This window comes from Mytilus trossulus, chromosome 8, assembly GCF_036588685.1.
Source record: "Mytilus trossulus isolate FHL-02 chromosome 8, PNRI_Mtr1.1.1.hap1, whole genome shotgun sequence".
NCBI classification, from domain to species: Eukaryota; Metazoa; Mollusca; class Bivalvia; order Mytilida; family Mytilidae; genus Mytilus; species Mytilus trossulus.
The window spans coordinates 57,757,987-57,781,002 of record NC_086380.1 but is presented as its reverse complement, the minus strand read 5'-3'; the positions used below and the strand labels follow the sequence as shown (position 1 = coordinate 57,781,002).

The 23,016-nt window shown below is 31.3% G+C and overlaps 1 protein-coding gene across 3 annotated transcripts in view; it reads left to right on the top strand.

Annotated features, from left to right (window-relative positions):
* The window catches only part of LOC134681176 (lysine-specific demethylase 2A-like), a 52,455-nt gene extending 34,892 nt beyond the window's left edge, over positions 1–17,563 (top strand). For all 3 annotated transcript variants that reach the window (XM_063540665.1, XM_063540663.1, XM_063540664.1), the window contains 9 exons: positions 394–509; positions 1,755–2,420; positions 5,618–5,701; positions 6,835–7,062; positions 9,291–9,512; positions 11,143–11,265; positions 11,957–12,193; positions 12,644–12,904; positions 16,235–17,563. In XM_063540665.1, the coding sequence (XP_063396735.1) occupies positions 394–509; positions 1,755–2,420; positions 5,618–5,701; positions 6,835–7,062; positions 9,291–9,512; positions 11,143–11,265; positions 11,957–12,193; positions 12,644–12,904; positions 16,235–17,446 (3,149 nt within the window). In that variant the 3' untranslated portion in view covers positions 17,447–17,563. The remainder of the gene's footprint in view (positions 1–393; positions 510–1,754; positions 2,421–5,617; positions 5,702–6,834; positions 7,063–9,290; positions 9,513–11,142; positions 11,266–11,956; positions 12,194–12,643; positions 12,905–16,234) is intronic.
* Positions 17,564–23,016: the final 5,453 nt, after the last annotated feature.

The following is a 23,016-nucleotide window of genomic DNA, read 5'->3' as shown; positions in this document are numbered from 1 at the left end:
GGTTATTAAAGATAAAATGGGTATAATCATGCATGCAGTTGCAGTTCTGTGACTGCTATTAAAGTATTCTCAGATTTGGTGTTATTCAATGTATTCTGTACATAATATCAGTAGTCAAATCTACCGATGGGGATCTTTCCATGTCTGGATGTGGACAATGGTTGTTTTATTTCGTTGGACACTTAAATTTGTGGATAAAGTCATCCACGAAAACCACGAAAATTGGTACTCCACGAATAAAAGTACTTTCACAGTATTTTATAATTTTTTCCTCCCTCATTTGTCAAAATTTTATATTTAAAAATATTGATATTTTACTGACGTAATGGTATGAATGAAAAAAATATTAAATTGAAATCAGTATAACCTATAATACTTATTCTGTGATTTTAGGTTGGATTCATGGAGTCTATACACCTGAAGACTCTCTAGTGTTTGGAGGTAATTTTCTTCACAATTACAACATGGAGACCCAGTTAACTGTGTCTGATATTGAGGACAGAACACATGTAAGTATTTTCTAGTGGATTTTGTGGGTATAAGTGAATCATGAAATTAAATGTTCATCGAATGAAACATTCCCTATAGGCTTGTATGCAAACTTGGGCAAAACCACTTAATTAAATATCTACCAACTTGCAAGTTTTCCACGAAATTGGTCAGACGAAAATAAGTGAATCCACAGTACCATTTGTTTAATGAAATTGATATCAAAATTTTAAATCTGCAATATTTTTTATGAGTTCAATAGTCAGCATTGATCAGCTAGCTATTGTACATGTACATGATCTTATGTTTGATATATGTATATATATATACTTTCAATTAGCATAACAGCAAAATAAAAAAGGTAATCCAGCAATAATTGTTTAAAAGTAAACTTCCTTTTTTAATTCCTTATTACCTTATCTAAAATTTAAAAAAATGGCCACCATCTGAGGTCACATTTTATATGTACACTCTCTAGAAAATTGATATTTGCTTTTTTTTCTTTTCAATAGCAGATGCAGTGATTTTAAAACAAATCATGTCCTAGAAGGTGCTTACCAAATGTTGTTACTTTTTCTTAAGCTTGCCAAAAAATAAATAGAGGCCAATTTGTCTGATTTTGAAAGATCTCTTCTGGAATCATTAAACAAAGTGAAACCAAACTTGCTACATATGTTTTATGTTTTGATTTATGTACTGATAAAAAGCTTATTTTAAGGCTATTTTGGCAAAAGAAATAAAAATGAGCAATTCAGGCACCTTGCATCCTCTGATTATGTCATGTTCAGGTCAGGATGATAGATGAAAACAATTATTGTGAATAGTGGTTACATACTAAATGGGGGTCTCATTGGGAGGTACCGATCCCGGCTCCCGCTTACTGTTTTGTCAGATTCTTATATCCAGCTTACGCTATGTATATAAGCAATTCTCATATTTTTGTCCCGTTTTCACGACACAATAATTTGACTTTCACGAGTCACCCTACCAAAAAATCAGCAATCCTGTGTCACGCTTAGACCCCTATGAGACCAACCTCAATGTGTGGATTTGGTTTCTTGTTATTTTAATATAAGGAAAATAATACCTTCATTATTTCAAATCAGTCATTTGTATATCCTGACATGATTCAAATGCCAAAAATTAGAACACCTGAATTTGTTGTAACAAATCAAATTGATACTTTTGTACCATGTACTTTAACAAGTTTGGCAATTTAAACATAGCTGTGATTCTGATTATGACAGATTTATTTCTATTTACAGGTGCCTCATAAATTTCGATATCCATTTTATGCCGAAATAGCATGGTATGTTTTGGCTCAATACTTGTGCTGTCTGACAGGGAAGCAGTGCATTGAACTACCTTCTGAGAATCAGGAGGATGAGAAAACAGATTGTCAAGATGATTCTAGACCCTCGTCAAGATGTTCACAAGAAAATGGACAAATGGAATCAAAAAATTCTCCGGAAATTGGAACTTCAAATATTTCAAAAAGTATTAAAATAGAACTCACTAGAATAGACCACCAAAGTGTGAAAAAATCTCCTTCCGCTGATGATGAAAAATCGGCAATAAAGTTGAAACAATCGCCACGTAAATCAACATCTGATAGTTGTAGTTCTGCAGACACTGAAATATACGAGAGACCAGATGATATTGCTGGTCACCATGGTGATATTGATTTTTCGAATGTATCAAAAGAAATAACTTCCAAAGCAAGCAAACTGAAAATGAACGAAGACTCAAATAGTTCGTCAGGATCAATCGAAATCAGACGAACGAAAAGAGAACGTAAGAATGTTCATTTAACTAAGTGGGAGATAAAAGGATTGAAAAAAATGATTGAATGGTTGGAAGACTTACCTCCATCTAAGAAAGGTATCCCTAAAGACCTGATTGACCCTGAGGGTGTACTCAGAGAGGCCAAAGTAAGTCACTAAGAAAACAAATCTAGATACAGTGAAACCTGCGATAAAGGTCACTTTTATAACATACATCTAATACATACAGTGAAACCTGCTTTAAAGGTCACTTCTATAACATACATCTATTACATACAGTGAAACTTGATAGAAAGGTCTCTTCTACAACATACATCTATTACATACAGTGAAACCTACTATAAAGGACACTTCTATTACATACTGTGAAACCTGCTATAAAGGTCTCTTCTATAACGTACTTCTATTACATACAGTGAAATCTGCTCTAAAGGTCTCTTTTATAACATACATCTATTACATACAGCAAAACCTGCTCTAAAGGACATTTCTATTAAAGGTATTTTCTATAACATCTAGCCCTATTTTGTCATGTCAATTTCTAATTTTCCCATTTAGAAAAGTGTTTGCATTATGAACCTCACTTCAAAGTTTACATTTCATAATGTCAGTTTTCTCTGGATCTGTAGAGGATCATCCTATTGTGCAGGTTTTACTGCAGTTACATTTATTCCAGAAAATTGATTATCCTTTTATTGTTATGGCTAGTTAGAAACTTGACTTAAACATGATAAAGATGACTGACTTGTTTTTTGTTTATTTCAATAAGAACATCATATATGGTCCGAGTACACAGTTATCGTCCTTTGATTTTCGTTGTCCACGAATATAGTCCTTAGTGTGGACAGTGTGTTACTTGCCAATTTTTGTTATACCCCTTCCAAATTTAATTCTCCATGTTTTATGCCTCATATAGCAAGTTGAGGGGTGAAATGACACTGTAAAAAAATTTGGGTCATAAATATTTAGGTAAAGTAGTGATTAGGTCCAGCTGAAAAAGGTCAAAAATTAGCACTTCGGAAGCTGTCAAAAGATTTCAAGACCCCCTTAACACAAAATTGTCCATATTTTGAGTTAGAGCTGATGAAGTTTTCTATAATTTTGATATAATTTGTCCCAAAAGTAGTACAACACACTGTAAAAATATTATTGAGAAAACGCAGGTGGGATTTTTTTTATTTACATTTATTGTCTAAAAGAAATGCACTACGAAATAACTGTGTACTCGGACCTAAGAGGTGAAATCAGGAAATATAGAATCTGTACTTTGGCAACTTCCCTGAATGATTTGATGGTGTCAATTTGTCAAATAGCATAAAACTAAAGGATTTAAACTTGTATTTGATAGAATTTCTGCAAAAATGACCAATTTTGGCATTATATGGTCAAAATAAGCATTTCATAGCTTTTTCAATTTTGATGCATAAGTGGCATTTTGACTTTCTATCTGACATGTTTTCATGTGTCAATTTTTGTGTTTCTATGCTTTAATCCAGTTGTATTACTCATTTGTGAACTCTGAATCTACAGAAAAGAAGATTATCTCAGACAATATGAGCAAAGTGTGTTGTATAAATGACCCTCATCTAACGCCCTGTTTGAATCAAGTTAAATATGAGGAGCATGGCACATAAAAGTTGAAGTCCATAATAAAGACCTCACTAAATTTGTATAAAAAGCATTTAACAATGTCTTTTGTACCTGTTTCATTTCACATAATATCTTTCTTTACCTCTGTAGGATACCATGTGGTTCAAATATAAGCCTGTTGAGACTAGAATTGCATGCAAGTTTTTCACTAAAAAGTGAAAAACCTTTGTATCAGACCATACTGTCTGCTCAAAAAGTTGAATGTAAGAGCCTTTTTGTGCTCAGATTTATTGTATCATGTCACCTGAGTATAGACATGATAGAAAAGACACAATTTTTTATTTCATATAGCTTCAATATGCATTTTTAAATGTAAATATGTGCTACGGCCTAAATTGACCCAAAATTATTTTTAGTCATACTTGGCCTAAGACCCTTTTAAACTAATATGATATGTTATTTGTAAGTTTTCTTTCCATTTAAAGTACATTAAGTACATATGTAAGGATTATTTATAATCAAAAAACTTCACAAATTTAAAATTGCTGGAAAATATTACATCTTCATGTAAGGCTCCCCTTCATTGGAAAACCTCAATTTTTAGGCACAGGCTCATATAAATTTGACTTTTGAAAAATTATGCTAAGTCTGATATATCAAATGAGTACTCTATTGCTTTAAATACATGATGTATTATATATTAAGGCATTTTAAAAGTATTTTTTTGCAATGTTTTAATTTTAAAAGCCCCAAATGTTGATAGTTGAAATTTCTCAATTTTAACGTCCAAATTTAACACGTAAAGTTGAATATAGAATTAATCATAGTGTCTATAATATATATCCTATTGCTATGAAACTTTGTAAGCAGTCTTATAATATATTAAGCTTTTGTCATACCAAGTTTGATAAAGATTGGTCAAATTTTTCTATCCTATTAGGTCCGAGTACACAGTTATCGTCCTTTGATTTTCGTTGTCCACGAATATAGTCCTTAGTGTGGACAGTGTGTTACTTGCCAATTTTTGTTATACCCCTTCCAAATTTAATTCTCCATGTTTTATGCCTCATATAGCAAGTTGAGGGGTGAAATGACACTGTAAAAAAATTTGGGTCATAAATATTTAGGTAAAGTAGTGATTAGGTCCAGCTGAAAAAGGTCAAAAATTAGCACTTCGGAAGCTGTCAAAAGATTTCAAGACCCCCTTAACACAAAATTGTCCATATTTTGAGTTAGAGCTGATGAAGTTTTCTATAATTTTGATATAATTTGTCCCAAAAGTAGTACAACACACTGTAAAAATATTATTGAGAAAACGCAGGTGGGATTTTTTTTATTTACATTTATTGTCTAAAAGAAATGCACTACGAAATAACTGTGTACTCGGACCATATGATGTAAACAATAATGAATTAAATAGACTATACACATATTAAGTTTCTAAGTTTCTTTTTTGATTTCATAAGTTGTTAGGTTGCTGTATCAAAGATGTAATACTTTCATTACTTTAATTGAAACTGTTCACAGATCTGGTCTTTTGATAGAGATTCTATTATTCAAAAGGGAGATAATTTTGCAAATGTTTCAGAAAAGAAACTGTTTTTTTTTGTAATGAAGGTAGCCTGGTACCACAAACTACCTTTATTTAGAGTTTGTTATCTTGAAACTTATTTTTTTACTTAGATGAGATGTTTTAAATATTTATAAGTAGAACCAATTAGTTATTTCTGAATATTTATTTTGTTTTTTTGCAGCAATTGGTAATAGACCATCTTCAAGACAATTCACAGCTTGCAATCACAGGAGAGGCCATTACTTATTGGCCACCATCTAAAAAGGTATGAGGATATATAAGATGGAAATTATACATTAGATCTAAAGTGGGTAATAAAGGAATTCTACTTGAACATTTGCTGGAATCAAACAATTAACATGTCCATGCAAGAAAAATAAATAGGGATTCATTATATAAAAGTGAAATTTTTATATCTGTCTAATTTTTATGTATAATCCTAAAAATGTTCATGACATTTTTTTGTTGAACTTGTTGGTAGATAAAATTATGCCTTTATGTGAAATAATCAGGTGCAGGGTTCTCAGTCATGAAAGTCAAATTTACACGTGTGAAAATCGGCAATATTGTATAAGTGATCATTTTGGAATATGTTTGAAATATTTGCCACGCGACCTTAAGAAATCAGTCATTTAAGTGATTTTAGTCCTTGGTAATACTTTGACTATAACATTTATAATAACAGTTCTAAAGATGAGACTGATCTTACTGGTTCAAATGGTTAACGCAAGGAATAATTTAAATCTAGACCAATTTTGGAAAATTTCTGAAAAACTGTGAAGAAATGTGGAAACTAACCCAATTTAGAATGGTTAACCATACAAGGGGCTAACTGTAAATTCAGAAATTATTGTGATGTTCTAATTATTGTGAAAAGTGCAACAGTGTCATAATTGCAAAAATTTTAACTCACATTTTAAAATATTTATTTATGAATTAAACAGGATTTTTCTCAATATCTCAAAAACTAAAGTCGCATTTGTGTCAAAATTGACAAAATCTCCTTAATAAATGCATGCATTAATTTCTGAATTTACCGTAGTTAGTTATTTCACAAATATCATTACATTTCTCATTGATTTTCCAGAATTCAAAACTATTCCCATGTGACTATTCCAGATTCAAAATATTCCTTACTTTATTTGAAAATAGAGATCAGATGACAGTTCATTAATGAAATCTTTCACCCCTGACAGGAAAAAAAAACCATTTAATTTTATATTAACAATACAACAGTTTAAATTGTAATACCAAACCCCATAAAAAAGGGTGTCCTTAGAAGGGTAAGGGTTTCGAACTTAATATACAACAATTAATATTATTATACTGTCATGACTGTTGTTAAATTAAAATAAATTTAAGATTACAGTATTAGTTTATTTGTATTGTCTGCTACAGGTAATCAAACCAAAAAAGCAGTATACTTCCACTGGACAGAAAGCACCCAAGGCTGCAAAGGGAAAATTACAGAAGTCAGAGGTTGTGCGTCGTCGGAGAACAAGATGTAAGAAATGTGAACCATGTACACGGTCAGATTGTGGGGAATGTAATTTCTGTAAAGATATGAAGAAGTTTGGTGGATCAGGCAGAATGAAGCAGTGTTGTAAAAGCAAGCAGTGTCTTTCTGTAAGTATAGCGAAAGCTGATCAAATGAATTTAAGTTTAGTGGAAACAGTTTAAATGGAACTAAAAAGATTTTTACATTTTCTTTAGATATACAGCAAATGCTTTTTAAAGTGCTACAACACTTTGATTAAATTGTAAACTGGATACGATAAATGACAGCCTAGATTTATCTAATCAAGTTAAAATGGGCTACATTTTATGTAGTTCAAATTTTATGATTTCAAGGACCAAATCTGACTGATATTTCATTTTTAGCTCACCTGGCTCGAAGGGCCAAGTGAGCTTATGCCATCACTTGGCGTCCGTCGTCTGTCGTCGTAAACTATTTGAAGAATTTTCTCCTCTGAAACTACTGGGCCAAATACTTCCAAACTTCAACTGAATGTTCCTTAGGGTATCTAGTTTATAAATTGTATCCGAGGTTTTGATTTATCAACAAACATGGTCGCCATTGCTAAAAATAGAACATAGGGATCAAATGCATTTTTTGGCTTATAACTCAAAAAACAAAGCATTTAGAGCAAATCTGACAGAGGTAATATTGTTAATCAGGTCAAGATCTATCTGCCCTGAAATTTTCAGATGAATCAGACAACCCGTTGTTGGGTTGCTGCCCCTGAATTGGTAATTTTAAGGAAATTTTGCTGTTTTTGGTTATTATCTTGAATATTATTATAGATAGAGATAAACTGTAAACAGCAATAATGTTCAGCAAAGTAAGATTTACAAATAAGTCAACATGACCGAAATGGTCAGTTGACCCCTTTAGGAGTTATTGCCCTTTAAAGTCAATTTTTAACCATTTTTCGTAAATCTTAATTATCTTTTACAAAAATCTTCTCCTCTGAAACTACTGGGCCAAATACTTCCAAACTTTAACTGAATGTTCCTTAGGGTATCTAGTTTATAAATTGTATCCGAGGTTTTGATTTATCAACAAACATGGTCGCCATTGCTAAAAATAGAACATAGGGATCAAATGCAGTTTTTGGCTTATAAATAAAAAAACAAAGCATTTAGAGCAAATCTGACATGGGGTTATATTGTTAATCAGGTCAAGATCTATCTGCCCTGAAATTTTCAGATGAATCAGACAACCTGTTGTTGGGTTGCTGCCCCTGAATTGATAATTTTAAGGAAATTTTGCTGTTTTTGGATATTATCTTGAATATTATTATAGATAAAGATAAACTGTAAATAGCAATAATGTTCAGCAAAGTAAGATTTACAAATAAGTCAACATGACCGAAATGGTCAGTTGACCCCTTTAGGAGTTATTGCCCTTTATAGTCAATTTTTAACCATTTTTCGTAAATCTTTGTAATCTTTTACAAAAATCTTCTCCTCTGAAACTACTGGGCCAAATACTTCCAAACTTTAATTGAATGTTCCTTAGGGTATCTAGTTTATAAATTGTATCCGAAGTTTTGATCTATCAACAAACATGGTCGCTATTGCTAAAAATAGAACATAGGGGTCAAATGCAGTTTTTGGCTTATAACTCAAAAACCAAAGCATTTAGAGCAAATCTGACACGGGGTAATATTGTTTATCAGGTCAAGATTTATCTGCCCTGAAATTTTCAGATGAATCAGACAACCTGTTGTTGGGTTACTGCCCCTGAATTGATAATCTTAAGGAAATTTTGCTGTTTTTGGTTATTATCTTGAATATTATTATAGATAGAGATAAACTGTAAAGTGAGCAATAATGTTCAGCAAAGTAAGATTTACAAATAAGTCTATCTGACCAAAGTTGTCAATTGACCCCTTAGGGAGTTATTGCCCTTTAAAGACTTTTTTCACAATTTGTTCATCATGTTGACTTACTTTAAAAAATCTTCTCCTTTGAAACTGCTGTATCAATTTCAGCCAAACTTAGGCTAAATAAGTTTCATAGTATTTAGTATAAATTTTATATTTTATTTCCTTGTATGTCAAGAAACATAGCTTCTATGGCTAAAATAGAACCTAGGAGAAAATGATTTTTTTTTTGCTTTTGAAGAAAATAGGTTGATCCAAAAATATTTAAATAAATTGAAAAGCCAAAATAATCATTGATGAGAGATTTAACCAAAAGAATTAAGGTGAGCGATTCAGGCTCTTGAGAGCCTCTTGTTTGCATCGTTCTTGCTTGATTCCTTTCATTCACAAAATTAGGAAAAAGTAAAATCATTACCCGAATTTCCCACTATATATTAATTTCTCTATTTGTTGCCTTTGTTACAGCCTGTACTACCACACAATGCCACCTGTTTGATTTGTAACAAAGCCGACCAACCAGAACCAAACCAGTTAATGGAGTGCAGTTTGTGTTGGGAGATTATCCACGTTCCTTGTTTACATCAGAAGTACGAGAATTTAAACAGCGAGGGTGTTATCAACGAAGATATCAGACAGCAATGGGAATGTCCCAAGTGTTTACACAATACGACAAAGGGACCACTACAGGTAGAGATTTATGTACTTTTAATGTGTAGCTACACACACATGTACTTGCACACATGCATTCTACTTCAATGTGTGTGAACTTTTAATGTGTAACATCATAACAATGAACTTGCACACATGCATTCTACCACAATGTTTATGTACTTTTAAATTCTAACTTCTGTTCTTGTACTCATTATCACTGAACTAGTATATATATTTGTTTAGGGGCCAGCAGAAGGACGCCTCCGGGTGCAGGAATTACTCGCTACATTGAAGACCTGTTGGTGACCTTCTGCTGTTGTTTTTTTATTTGGTCGGATTGTTGTCTCTTTGACACATTCCCCATTTCCATTCTCAATTTTATCTTATTGTGTAATCACGCTAACATGTACTTGCACACATACATTCTACCACAATGTTTGTGTACTTTTAATGTGTAACCACACTAACATGTACTTGCACTCATGCATTCTACAACAATATTTGTGTACTCTTAAATTCTAACCACACTAACATGTACTTGTACTCATGCATTCTACCACAATGTACATTCTACCACAATGTTTGTGTACTTTTAAAGTGTAACCCTACAAATGTGTATTTTCACACATGCATTCTACCACAATGGTTGTGTATTTTTATTCCTTTCAAGAAAAAGTAATCCTCAAGACTGATGTAACAATTGCTATTTGTATTTTCCATTCCTATTGTAGAATTCAAAACATAGAAGGAAACAATTTGTTTTACTTTCTCAATATTAACTATTTGAAATTGACAAACATTATCACAATTTGTCTGCATGTCACTTGAGACTCAACACCTTTATATATATAGCACTTGAAAGAGTAATTAATGTGTAAGCACACAAATGTGCACTCACTCAAATTCATTCTTCCAGAAAAGAAATGTTTGAATGAATTTACAAGGTTCCTATAACATTCTTTAAATAAAATCTTCTAAAATAAAATCAGCATTATATTCTAAGGGAAATGTACAATACTGTATTCGGTCGTGTATAGTACACATGAATGTATAGTTCACACCCCATTTTCATCCCCAAAATCGTGAAAAAAGTTGACAAAATGCATTCTTTCACAATTGAAAATTTTGAATATGTTTACTGGATTCCAAAAGGGATCATTTAATGAAATCTCAGATAGAAAAAATCAGTGTTATATTCTAAGGGAAAATTTCAACAATATTTATCAATTGTAACATCATTAATAGTTTATGCCACAGTTATAAATAAACACACACTTGAAAATGAAGAACCTTTACAACTGCTATAATATTATTATAATTATTCAACTATTTTAATATGTAAACATCTGTAAATATGTTCCATGAAAGTACTTTACAAAACTGCTGGAAAGATTCTTTACAGTTTTTAACCTCAACCCAGATTATTCAACTTAAACTATTTCATCACACTTTTCTCAGAAAGTCTTCATATTTGTTCAGCAGCCCAAAAGTGATGTGTATGTACTTTTGGGATCTTTGGGACACCATCTGGTATCTGACATTTAAGATTTGAATTTGAGATACACATTAGAGAGCACAGGAATTCAAATTTATATTAAATTTTTATCACTGCATTTTAAAAATTTCAATAGAATACTTCATTGAAATTGTATAATGTCTGTTTCAGCTTAGGGTTAAAACTGAAGTGAAAAATGAGGATCCAATAGCAGCACCAGTAGTATCGATACCTGATGTCAAAAATATACCAAAGGAAACTGAAGGAAAACGGGTTACAGTCAAAGAACAGATGGTAAAATAGAACTTAAAATCTTATTGATTATCCTGGTTCAATTATTGTGAATCAATGGTGCTGATAGAATGAAGATCAGTGTACAATTCTTCTTCTAACTGTCTTGGGATGTAACTAAAGAAATTGTCATTTTAAAATCCTAAATTTTGATATGTAATTTCTATGATAAGCAAAAATCACATTTTGCAGCTAGAACTCAACTTGCTTTCAAATTTTATTACATTTTGAGGTGGGCAAGAAGCCAGGAAATGTCCAGTGTTTACCTATTAAACGCCCAACAAACTTATGACATCAACTAGCTGTATTGTCAAAGAAAACATTTCTCCAAATTTTCATTTAATGAAAATAATACGCCAAAATAATGGCTAAAATTCTTGATTAATTTAGATGACTGTATGGTATTTCAAGCTTCGGGAACATCCATTTGTAGTTTTACTGTCACAAATATCCATTTAACTGTTACCCCTACATGTCGTCAGGTGAGGTCAATTTTTTACAGTAAAACTAATGATGGAGTCTGCAATTCTTCAGGACTCTCCTTTTCTGGGAAAAATTTGGTTGATCACTGAAATTACTGAGGCATGACCAGAGCAGACCCCCTCTATAAAGCAATTCAGTGGGCCCCCACTTATGAAAATTTCTGGATCTGCCACTGATATGTATTTTTAATTGATTTTTAATTTGTTTCCAGCACTCTCCAATATCCTATGCTAGTGAAACAGATTTAGACGAAGTGGCTTTAGAAATGGAATGTTATGATGATGCAGCTGTATCACCGCAAAAAGTAACAACAGACAACCAGGAACCAATCAAAGGGAAGAAAGATGGTCTGAAAAAGAAGTTGACAGCAAAAAGGAAAATAACTGAAGGAATCAAAGTGAAAAAGTCATCACCAGCAATGTCTAAACATAGATCTCCTCTTAAAATGGTAAAATTTAGTTGAAAGTTATTTAATCTGTTTTAACAAAGGATTAAAATGAAGCCAAATAATTGAAAAATTTAAGTAAAAGGACTCTGGATTTATTTATTTTCTTGGGTATTAATTTTCATGGATATAGGAAAACCTTTAAAGTTCATGTGTATTTAATTTCATGGTTTTGCCGAGTTCTGCATACAAGCCTAGTTATCTTTTCTTCCATTTTTTTCTGCAATCCTTCTCATATGTGTGATATATTTTATCTTGATAAATTTGAAAACTTGATCTTTCCTTTTCTAACGACATCTAGTTATTATGAAAATAGCAAAAATTAATTGCCACGAATTGGGATGATAGAAAAGGCTGAAAGTGAATTAAAGTATCTGCAAAAATAAGTTGGTTACAGTAGCTGGAATTTAGCATGTGATGTGTATTCTTATTTGTATATTCTATCTTTTGTAGAAGAAGTCTGTAACAAATGTCAAAGCTTCTCCATTAAAGAAAACCATCAAACCTGATGACCATGGTGATGTTATTGATAACCCTTTACCAACTTTAGAGGAAGTACAAGGGACACCCGAGGGAGATAACCCAAAAACAAATGGAGTTGCAAAAACACCAGAGTCTGTCAAAACAAGATCTGGACGAACCATTAAAAGGTCACCGACTCTGAGCGATGAAAACATGACCTCAGATCACATGGCTAAGCGACCGAGACGTGAGGTAGTTACACCTCGTAGATTTTTGGACTACTGTTGATATTCGTTATTCATGTTCATAGTTTCTTTCAGGGGATAATGAAAACTTGCCGTGTATCATTGCTCAAATCTGTTGTACTTTTCTTCTTTTTTTTTCTCGGTGTATATAATTTTATAAAGGCCAGTATGGGTAAAAGAAAAAAAAGGCTTAATTTTTGGTATATCTAGGATGTTGAAAAATAAAAGTTGGGAACCAAAAAGTTTACTGTAAACCAACTTATTTTCGCGGATACTCTATTTCGCGTTTTACCCTTTCTTGACCACTCTGCGGCTATTTAATTTTGCGATTTTCTGATTTACTTGATGATTTTAATAAGGAAAGATCCAAGGTTTACATATTCCCAACGATTTATATTCACGTTATTTTTCTACTCGCGAAAGTCGCGAAATAAATCGATCGTGAAAATAAGTTGGTTTACAGTATTCAACTTCCTGAATATTTTAAACAAGATAAAAATAAGGCATGGATTTCATTATTTTTCTAAATCTGCCGATGTTTGTATTATATATAGGGCGATATACTAAAAAGATTTATGGCGGTTAAAATTTCTGTTCATGTCATTATCATTACTTTTGTGAAATCAGCGGATTTTTATCTTATTTTTTAAAATTTTTATACTGATTTAGATTATTATTTTTTTTTTTTAAAGTATAAAGAATTAATCCAATGATCTCAATTCCAAATATGTTTAATTTATTTTCTATATGTTTTGTTTTGTTCCTGGATTTCATTTTAATTAAAAAAAAACAATTATTCTTTTTTTTTTTTTGGGGGGGGGGGGGGGGGTATTTTTCATAGGAAAGTAGGAAAGGTATTACAGTGACAAGTTTTATTGAATAAATAAATGACAAAATAAAAAGGAAAAATTCATGAAATTTATAAAATGATCAGAAAACTAATTATACCTGTTCAGTAATGTAAGCTTCTTTTTTTTTTTTTTTTTTACTCGAAAAAAGTGGATATTGGACAAATTATGAGCATAATATACGTAACATAAAATTATATGACCATTCATACATTCTATAATATCATGCTACTGTAATATAGATATCAAAATTTCTTCACCTTAAAAATACACCTTCTGAGACGAGAGTAAATAATTATAATAAAAAAAAAAGGATAATAAATAAGAATAATGAAGTTTGAGTTCTGAGGTTTTACAAAAGTAGATTAGTATGAAAATTATCCCAATTTATGCTCTTGCGATCCAATATTCCAAATTGACATTACTAGGGTTTTATACAAATCCTTATGTATATACAGTATATATATATATGGAAGAACATTTTGTTAATGAATATCTGAATGTGCCAATTTTGTTAATACATATCGAAAAAAGGAAGAGAAATTGTGATTATTGTTAATATAATGTAATTAGATCATTTTTAAAGGTAAGTTAATTTTAGTTTCATCATTTCGAAAGGAAGTATGAATGTTTGATCAACCATTACAAATTCTTCATTGGTTGCCTTATTATATATTGTAAAAGTTCACAAATTGTTATAAATTGACTGATTTTGTTTTTCTGTAAAAATATTCATGTTTTATTTTTTAATAATTAATTTTAAGAAAAATAGTTCTTATCCCCTATAATGAATACTCAACGTATTCATATATAAATCTAAAATCAAAACAACAAATTAGTTTTTCCTAACATTAAAATTTTGAATTCATTAATGAAATGTTAAAGGGATTATCAGTAGATTTTTTTCTTATCAATGTGATATTTCAACAAGTTTTGACACAGTTTATGTAATTTTCAAATTTTGCTTCAATTATAATTTTAAGTTGTTCATTTATTTTAACACCTAATTGCCATATTTTTTGCCAAAACAATAATTTTCAAAATTTCCAGGACGAAATCCTCATATTTTCAACAAACAAACTATTCTGTCAGATCCTTCATATATTTCTGTATGTTGAATGTTTTATGACTGAATGAGATAGCAGACAAGGAGTGTTCTGTTCTTTATCCTTGCATTATCTAGAGAAGGTGTTTCATTCCTTTTTTAATGTTTTTTTTGGGCAATGAACGGTATTAGAAAATGACTATTTTATTAGGTATCCTGTTTTTATGTTTATATTAATAAATAATATGTTTGTTTTAATGGACTGTGGATTCATTATTGTTCGTGGGATACCAACTTTCGTGAAAAAAGCGTAAAGCAGGAATTCAGTTATTGGACAAAGTACAAATTTCTACATAGGCCTCATAACAGACTTTGGAAAAGCATTGAAATTAAATATCCACTAAATACTCTTTTTCTCAAACCTTGATTATAGGTACCCACAAAAATAAATGAATCAACAGTAATCGTCTTAAATTCACACAACGCTACCTCTTCATTTAGTATGATTGTTAATGTAGTTTTATTGAGGGAAATATATGTGGGACAGTTTACATAAATCACATAGCATATTACTTCATTGGTAATTTTGTAGTATATGCCATAATATCAGGTTCAATATATGTATATAAGTTATTAAAAATTTTATCATTTTTTTGTATATTAAATAATGTTGGAAGTGAATAAACTCATTTTAAAATACTGTAAATTCAGAAATTTTTGTGTACAATTTTTATTGAGATTGTTGAAGAGGGGATGAAATTGTATGTGAATCCTTTCCTTTCTAAAAGTTTCCCAATCATAAAAACATTATGAAATTTCTGAGTTTACCCTATCAAATTATTGAATTAATTTGATTTCTTTGAATCGCAAAAAAAAAAGAAACAAACAAATTTGTTTTTAAATCGTAACATTCATCAAAATGAAAAAGTTCTCTGAAATTTGTTTTTCTTTTAAAGTATAGGAAGCACTCAAGTATAAAAGACAAAACTGTTCATCGTAGTCTTTTATTCCTTTGGTATTCACTCACAATTAAATTTATGAAACAATAACAATTTTGATTTTAATGAGTCATAATAGAAATTTAATAGAATTGTCATTGCACTATACTTGTCCATACTTCTAAAATCATTAATCAGAAGAACAATATTTCATTTTGATGTTTCTTTTAATTTGATTGTTTGATATGTTTTTGAATGAATAAATTTTATATAGTTCAAACTGAATTTGTGTTGTTCTTCCTCCAAACCTTTGACCTTGAGAAATGAAAATGGCAAAAAAAACCCACAAAAAACAAGAAATTGATTAATAAAAAGTCCTAATTTAACATTTTCCTTCTAGCTGTTTCTTGAACAGAGAAGATCCAACACAAATTCAGACCAGGAACTAGTTTGAACTTTGAACTTGGAACATCAGTGTCCTTAACTCCACATCTTTGTACTTATAGGCTCTTACATCACCAAGGGGAAGACGTCTGTATGGATTCAAAAAGTTCAGGAGGTCTGCTGGGTCAAAGGTCAGAAAGAAATTGTCGACAGAGGCATTAGATTTAGTTGAAAATGTAATGGACATTGATGTTCCTTCTACTTCATACGTCGAACATGGAGCCAATCACACACCTTCAAAGTCAGGTTTCAGAGGTCAAGGTCAAGGCAAGAAGAGAAAAAAACTGATTGACAGTGGACCAAATAATACCAACGATTTGCATAAACCAAATAAACTGTTTGCACCTGGAAGAGGGGACATAACTCCAGAAATAATACCCCCACTAAAAATAGAACCCCTGAAAGATATAAAGCGATATGTGATACGTCCCCCACCCCCACCTCCACCAGCGGACTATGTTATAATGAACAATGGTAAAAATCATCCACTTTGTAGAGAAATATGGATGAAAATATTTGCTCATCTAAATCCAACATCCTTGGTTAAAAGTTTGGGATGCTGTAAAACATGGAATCGATGGTGCATGCATCATACATTATGGAAAACTATAAATCTCAGTGGAAAATACATTTATCAAGTTCATTTGATTGGCATTGTGAAACGACAGCCGTCAACATTAATTCTTAAATCATCAAAACTTACACATAAACAGTTAGCTTGGTTATTAGCTAGAATTCCTCAGCTAAAAACTCTTTCCTTGTCTTCATGTTCGTGGGCTGTTGTTAGTGCATTAGGATTTGCTGTTTGTCCTCTTTTATATTCTCTCGACATCAGCTGGATTACAATGTCCGACGAACAGTTTCGGGACATAATTCGTCCCCCAGCAGACAGACACCCAGGGATGGTAGATATTAGTCGTCTGCATAAACTAAAACATCTTTCTGTAGCAGGGACAGAAATTTCTAATACATCGCTTTCAGAAATTCCTAACCATTTAACATCACTAGAAAAATTAGACATCAGCTACTGCCCAAGGATGACAGACGATGGTATCCGACAGTTACTGTTGCCAGGCAACTCTGTGACTCAGTCATTGATTGGCTTGGATATAAGTGGATGTACAAAGATCACGGATCGTGCAGGGGATTCATTCCAACATTGTACACAATTACAAACAGTAAAAATGGCTTCCTCTCCGCATATCTCTGCTAAGATACGGAAGAAATGTCCTGTGGTCTCTTTTATCACACAATCATCATTCCAGATCACATGACTTGTCACATGATATGAGCTGTGCTGGATAGAAATTGACCTTATGTTAGTCCTCCTGTACATGTACATTTATAAGATGTTGACAGTGTATAAAACATAAAGTAATAGACTAACTTTGGTTTGTGTTGTAAGGGTTTTAATGTCACCAAATTTATAAGCAGTTTAAAAATTGGCATAGAGATATTTTTAACCCGAAATATTTTAATAGATGTATTGATATTCAAATGATAATCATTTGCATTCAGTTAATTTCTATCTGACGCTGTTCATATTTTGATTTTGATAGTGCTTAGTAAAAGAGGATAGATTAGTACTTAGGTATTGTTGTTTTTCAAATTGCTTTCAGAAGTAATTAGAGAAGTTAAAGTATATATATGCATAACACTATATATATATGAATGAACTAAAAATATCAGCTTCTGACCACAACCAAGAGAGTTAAAGTTTATCATAAAAGGTCACAAAAAGTGACCTTGTAAATATGAAGGTTAAGTATAATTATATCAGCAATTACCCATAATGGCATTGACATGAACAATAAGTACAAAGTTTAATTGAAGTGGCATCAGGAAAATGAGCAAAGCTAAACTAAATGTTATCACCTTGAACAAAGTGTTTAAGACCCATTAGAAGTGTTGCCTTTTTCTGAACATATTGCCTGTTTCCTTTGACTTGACAGCATAATTTACCATATTTAAGTTCCAGCATAAAACAGTGTATAATGTTTATAAAAGGTAACATAAATATACCTTATGTATGTAAGTTATCATGCGACAATTTTGTATATTTTTGATCTCATGTTATATATTTTTATGATTACTTTTTATACTCTTTTCCAATTTTTTTTTAGTGTTTCTTTCCAAAATCTTGTGTATAGTTTTCTATCTAGAGCCAAAGAGGGTATATCAATATGCAAGTTAAATTAAATCACTGTAACCTATATTTCATGTCCATATTCATACCTATGGTTATGCAATCAGGTCATCTTTATGATGGTGGTAATGAGGGTACCTTCATGATGAATAACAGTAAAATATTTTGCAAAATGACATTAACAGTATTTTTTGGTTCATGACGATTTAATGTGCACTTTCTTGTAGATGATAAAACAATCATACGATCTTGACGAATCACTTTATATTTTTTTTCCAAAAATAAGGTAAGGATAAAAATTTAAGACCTAACGAGTCACAGTAAGGACATTTTGTCGAATCACATTAACATTTGAATCAATTTGACGCGAAACGGTAGCAGAAAAATTTGACGCCTAACGGTAAAGGGCATTAATACCATCCTTTATCAATAGATTGGTTTCTATAAATATAATCTGAGTATCATGTTTGAGTTGTTTCCCTTGGTCTCCATTTTAGAATGATTGATGGTTGACTTTTGTGTTTGACAAACCAAACTGAAGTATGCCATATATTGATTGATTGATTGATGTTTAAACTCACTTTCAACTGACTATTGTGGTATTTTGTGCAGGCACAGATCCAGAAGAGGGGGGTTCTGAGCTTTGGAACCCCCCTTTTTATTGGAAGATCAATGCATTTGAATGGGGACATGTAATTGGAACCCCCTATTTGTCCCGAGTAAGAACACCCCCACCCCCCCCTTTTTTTTAAATGGCTGGATCCGCCCTTGTCGTGGTGGACAGTTTTATAGGTGGAAGAAGCTGGAGAGAACCAAGTCTATACATGCTATACAGCCAAGTCTAATAAGAGATCCTTATTATGGGATAGGGATGAATTTAAAGCATACAAAATCTAAGTTGTTCAGAATTTGTTTTTCTAAAGTATAGCAGTCAGTATAACAGTTGAATTTGACTAATTTATGCACGATTCTTTTTAAAGAGTTTGTGCACTTAAACCTATAACATGCATGGTAACAAAAGGGACGCAACTCTTGTTGAAGTTGTATCAATTGAAAGGTATACATACAGTATGAAATATAAGTCAATGGGACATGTTTTGGTTTTAAAATTTAATGGCAAATTATGTACGGTCATTTCATTTTGATGTTGGCAGGTCTTCCTTGTTTTTCATTTCCAGATTTACACGACCTGTTTTGTTTTGATATTGTTGATATTTTTATATTCATCAATTATCAAGGGTAGCAGTTTTTACTGTATAGTTGATAATGATTTAGCTTTTATGGATTTTTGTTGTAAACATACTTTTTGTACCTCCTTTTTTTTCAATTCATTGCTACAGGTATCAAAAGTCTTAAGTCTTGCATGCAAAATCTCTGTGCTATTATGCAAACTTTTTTCAGGACTTTTTTTTTAGACTGGTCCTGAAATGCATATAGTTTAAAGAAAATGGGGTGTCAGAATCCTGCAAAAAGTGTATAATATCTATTGTTTACAAGCATGGTTCTTGTACGTTGTTTTATGAAGTTTTTTGTTAGTTTATTTGGAATTTAGCTTCTTTTTTCAATTATATGAAGTATAATTTTCTTGAGTTCCAAAAGACGTAACTCAATAAGAATGACATGGTCTGGAAGAGCATTTTTATAGTTTAAGCCAAAGTCTTTCAGTTGAAGTAAGAGTTAAAAATAGTTTCTTCCTCCCAAATCTTTCAATACAATCCTCAACCAGTTGCTTCGCAGGGCGCAGCATTATACGACCGCAGATGTAGAACCCTGAACAGATGGGACAAGTATGGACACAACTTTTAAGTTTGATACAGCTTTAAATGTGGATTGTGATTAAATAGTTGACACAACATAGGTTTATGTCACATTATGATTTGGACCCTTTGGACCTTAATGTAGACCAATTTGAAAACTGGACCAAAAATTAAGAATCTACATACACAGTTAGATTTGGAATATCAAAGAACCCCATTTATTCAATTTTTAATGAAATCAAACAAAGTTTAAGTTTGGACCCTTTGGACCTTAATGTAAACAAATTTGAAAACAGGACCAAAAATTAAGAATCTACATACACAGTTAGATTTGGCATATCAAAGAACCCCAATTATTCATTTTTTTATAAAATCAAACAAAGTTTAATTTTGGACTCTTTGGGCCCCAAATTCCTAAACTGTTGGGACCAAAACTCCCAAAATCAATACCAACTTTCCTTTTATGGTCATAAACCTTGTGTTTAAATTTCATAGATTTCTATTCACTTATACTAAAGTTATAATGTACTGATTTCAATTCAAATTTCTAATGAAGTTTGCAACAATAACTGCTGATTTAGATACATCATACAATATTAAAATGTAATAAAAAGTGCTTGTTATCACTGAATGGTAAAGATTGTTTTAATTTATTAGTTGGTAGTAAAAATGAAAATACATTGTATATTGTATAAAACTATGATTAACGTTGATTCAACTATTATTCTATACAAAGAAAGATAACTCCAATTGAAAAAATTAATTGCTATTTCACAATATTGTGCAATTAGATATTTCTTGATATTGTGCAATACTGTGCAATTGAAAATTTCTTGTTATTGCACAATACTTAATATGATAATTTTGAATCCTGATTTGGACCAACTTGAAAACTATGCCCATAATCAAAAATCAAAGTACATGTTTAGATAAAGCATATGAAAGAAGCCAAAGAATTTGATTTTTGTTAAAATCAAACTTAATTTAATTTTGGGCCCTTTGGACCTTAATGTAGACCAATTTGAAAACTGGACCAAAAATTAAGAATCTACATACACAGTTAGATTTGGAATATCAAAGAACCCCATTTATTCAATTTTTGATGAAATCAAACAAAGTTTAATTTTGGACCCCAATTTGGACCAACTTGAAAACTGGGCCAATAATTAAAAATCTAAGTACATTTTTAGATTCAGCATATCAACGAACCCCAAGGATTCAGTTTTAGTCAAAATCAAACGAAGTTTAAGTTTGGACCCTTTGGACATTTATGTAAACCAATTTGAAAACGGGACCAAAAATTAAGAATCTACATACACAGTTAGATTCGGCATATCAAAGAACCCCAATTATTCAATTTTTGATGAAATCAAACAAAGTTTAATTTTGGACCCTTTGGGCCCCAAATTCTTAAACTGTTGGGACTAAAACTCCGAAAATCCATACCAACCTTCTTTTTATGGTCATAAACCTTGTGTTTAAATTTCATAGATTTCTATTTACTTATACTAATGTTATGGTGCGAAAACCAAGAAAAATGCTTTTTTGGGTCCCTTTTTGGCCCCTTATTCCTAAACTGTTGGGACCTAAACTCCCAAAATCAATACAAACCTTCCTTTTGTGGTCATAAACATTGTGTTTAAATTTTATTGATTTCTATTTACTTAAACTAAAGTTATTGTGCGAAAACCAAGAATAATGCTTATTTGGGCCCTTATTTGGCCTCTAATTCCTAAAATGTTGAAACCAAAACTCCCAAAATCAATCCCAACCTTTCTTTTGTCGTCATAAACCTTGTGTCAAAATTTCATAGAATTCTATTAACCTAAACTACAGTTATAGTGCGAAAACCAAGAAAATGCTTATTTGGGCCCTTTTTGGCCCCTAATTCCTAAAATGTTGGGACCAAAACTCCCAAAAGCGATACCAACCTTTCTTTAGTGGTCATAAACCTTGTGTTAAAATTTCATAGATTTCTATTCACTTTTACTAAAGTTAAAGTGCGAAAACTAAAAGTATTCGGACGACGACGACGCCAACGTGATAGCAATATACGACAAATTTTTTTTCAAATTTTGCGGTCGTACAAAAATAGGTTATGAAGAAATTAGAATATGTGTATAAAATTCTGTAAAGTGAAAAACCAGATGTCTTTTACAGTGCATATCCAGTGACCTTTGTGGTATCACAATAGCAATGACTAATTCTAAAACAGTTTACCAAATTGCAGTTAGATTTCTACTCCAACTAACTGATCAACTGGTAAAATATTTTAGCAGATTGCTCAAGTGAAATGTTGTTAGTATAAGTGAGTGCTGTAAAATGAAAAGTTATACTTACTATTGAGAACCAGTTAAATAGTTGATACCGTTGTCAATCATTTTTAACAAAAATAATATCTTGCTATAGTATGAGTAACTGAATAAAAAGGTATAATTTTGACATGGACACTTCCATCATAAATAAATATTATCAATGAATAGTTCAAAACATTGTTTTGTAGGTGTATATTTTATAGCTTTGTCTTCTTAGAGAAAGTTATTGTGCAATTGTGATTCGAATAATATTTTCTATACAAATTACTGATCTGCTGGCATTAAAGGGAAATAATTTACATGATTGATAATCAGCAAAATTTTGTTCTGTCTGACAAATATCAAAGGAGTAGGGGCATTAAGGCCTAGTTTTGGCCCAACAAAATAAAATGTTTGATAACCATTTCTAATTGGCACATAATGTTTATAAATGCATGGTGTCAAGAAATATAAATTAAAAACAGAAAGATTTTTATCTGATGATGTCACAATTACGTCATAACATGTATTGTTTTCACAAAACCGATGAAAAATACAGAATTTATGCAGTTTTCTATCATTATTTCAGTTGAGGAAACATCCTGCGCAGCCGAGAAACAACAAAATAATTTAACAGAAGCTTTATT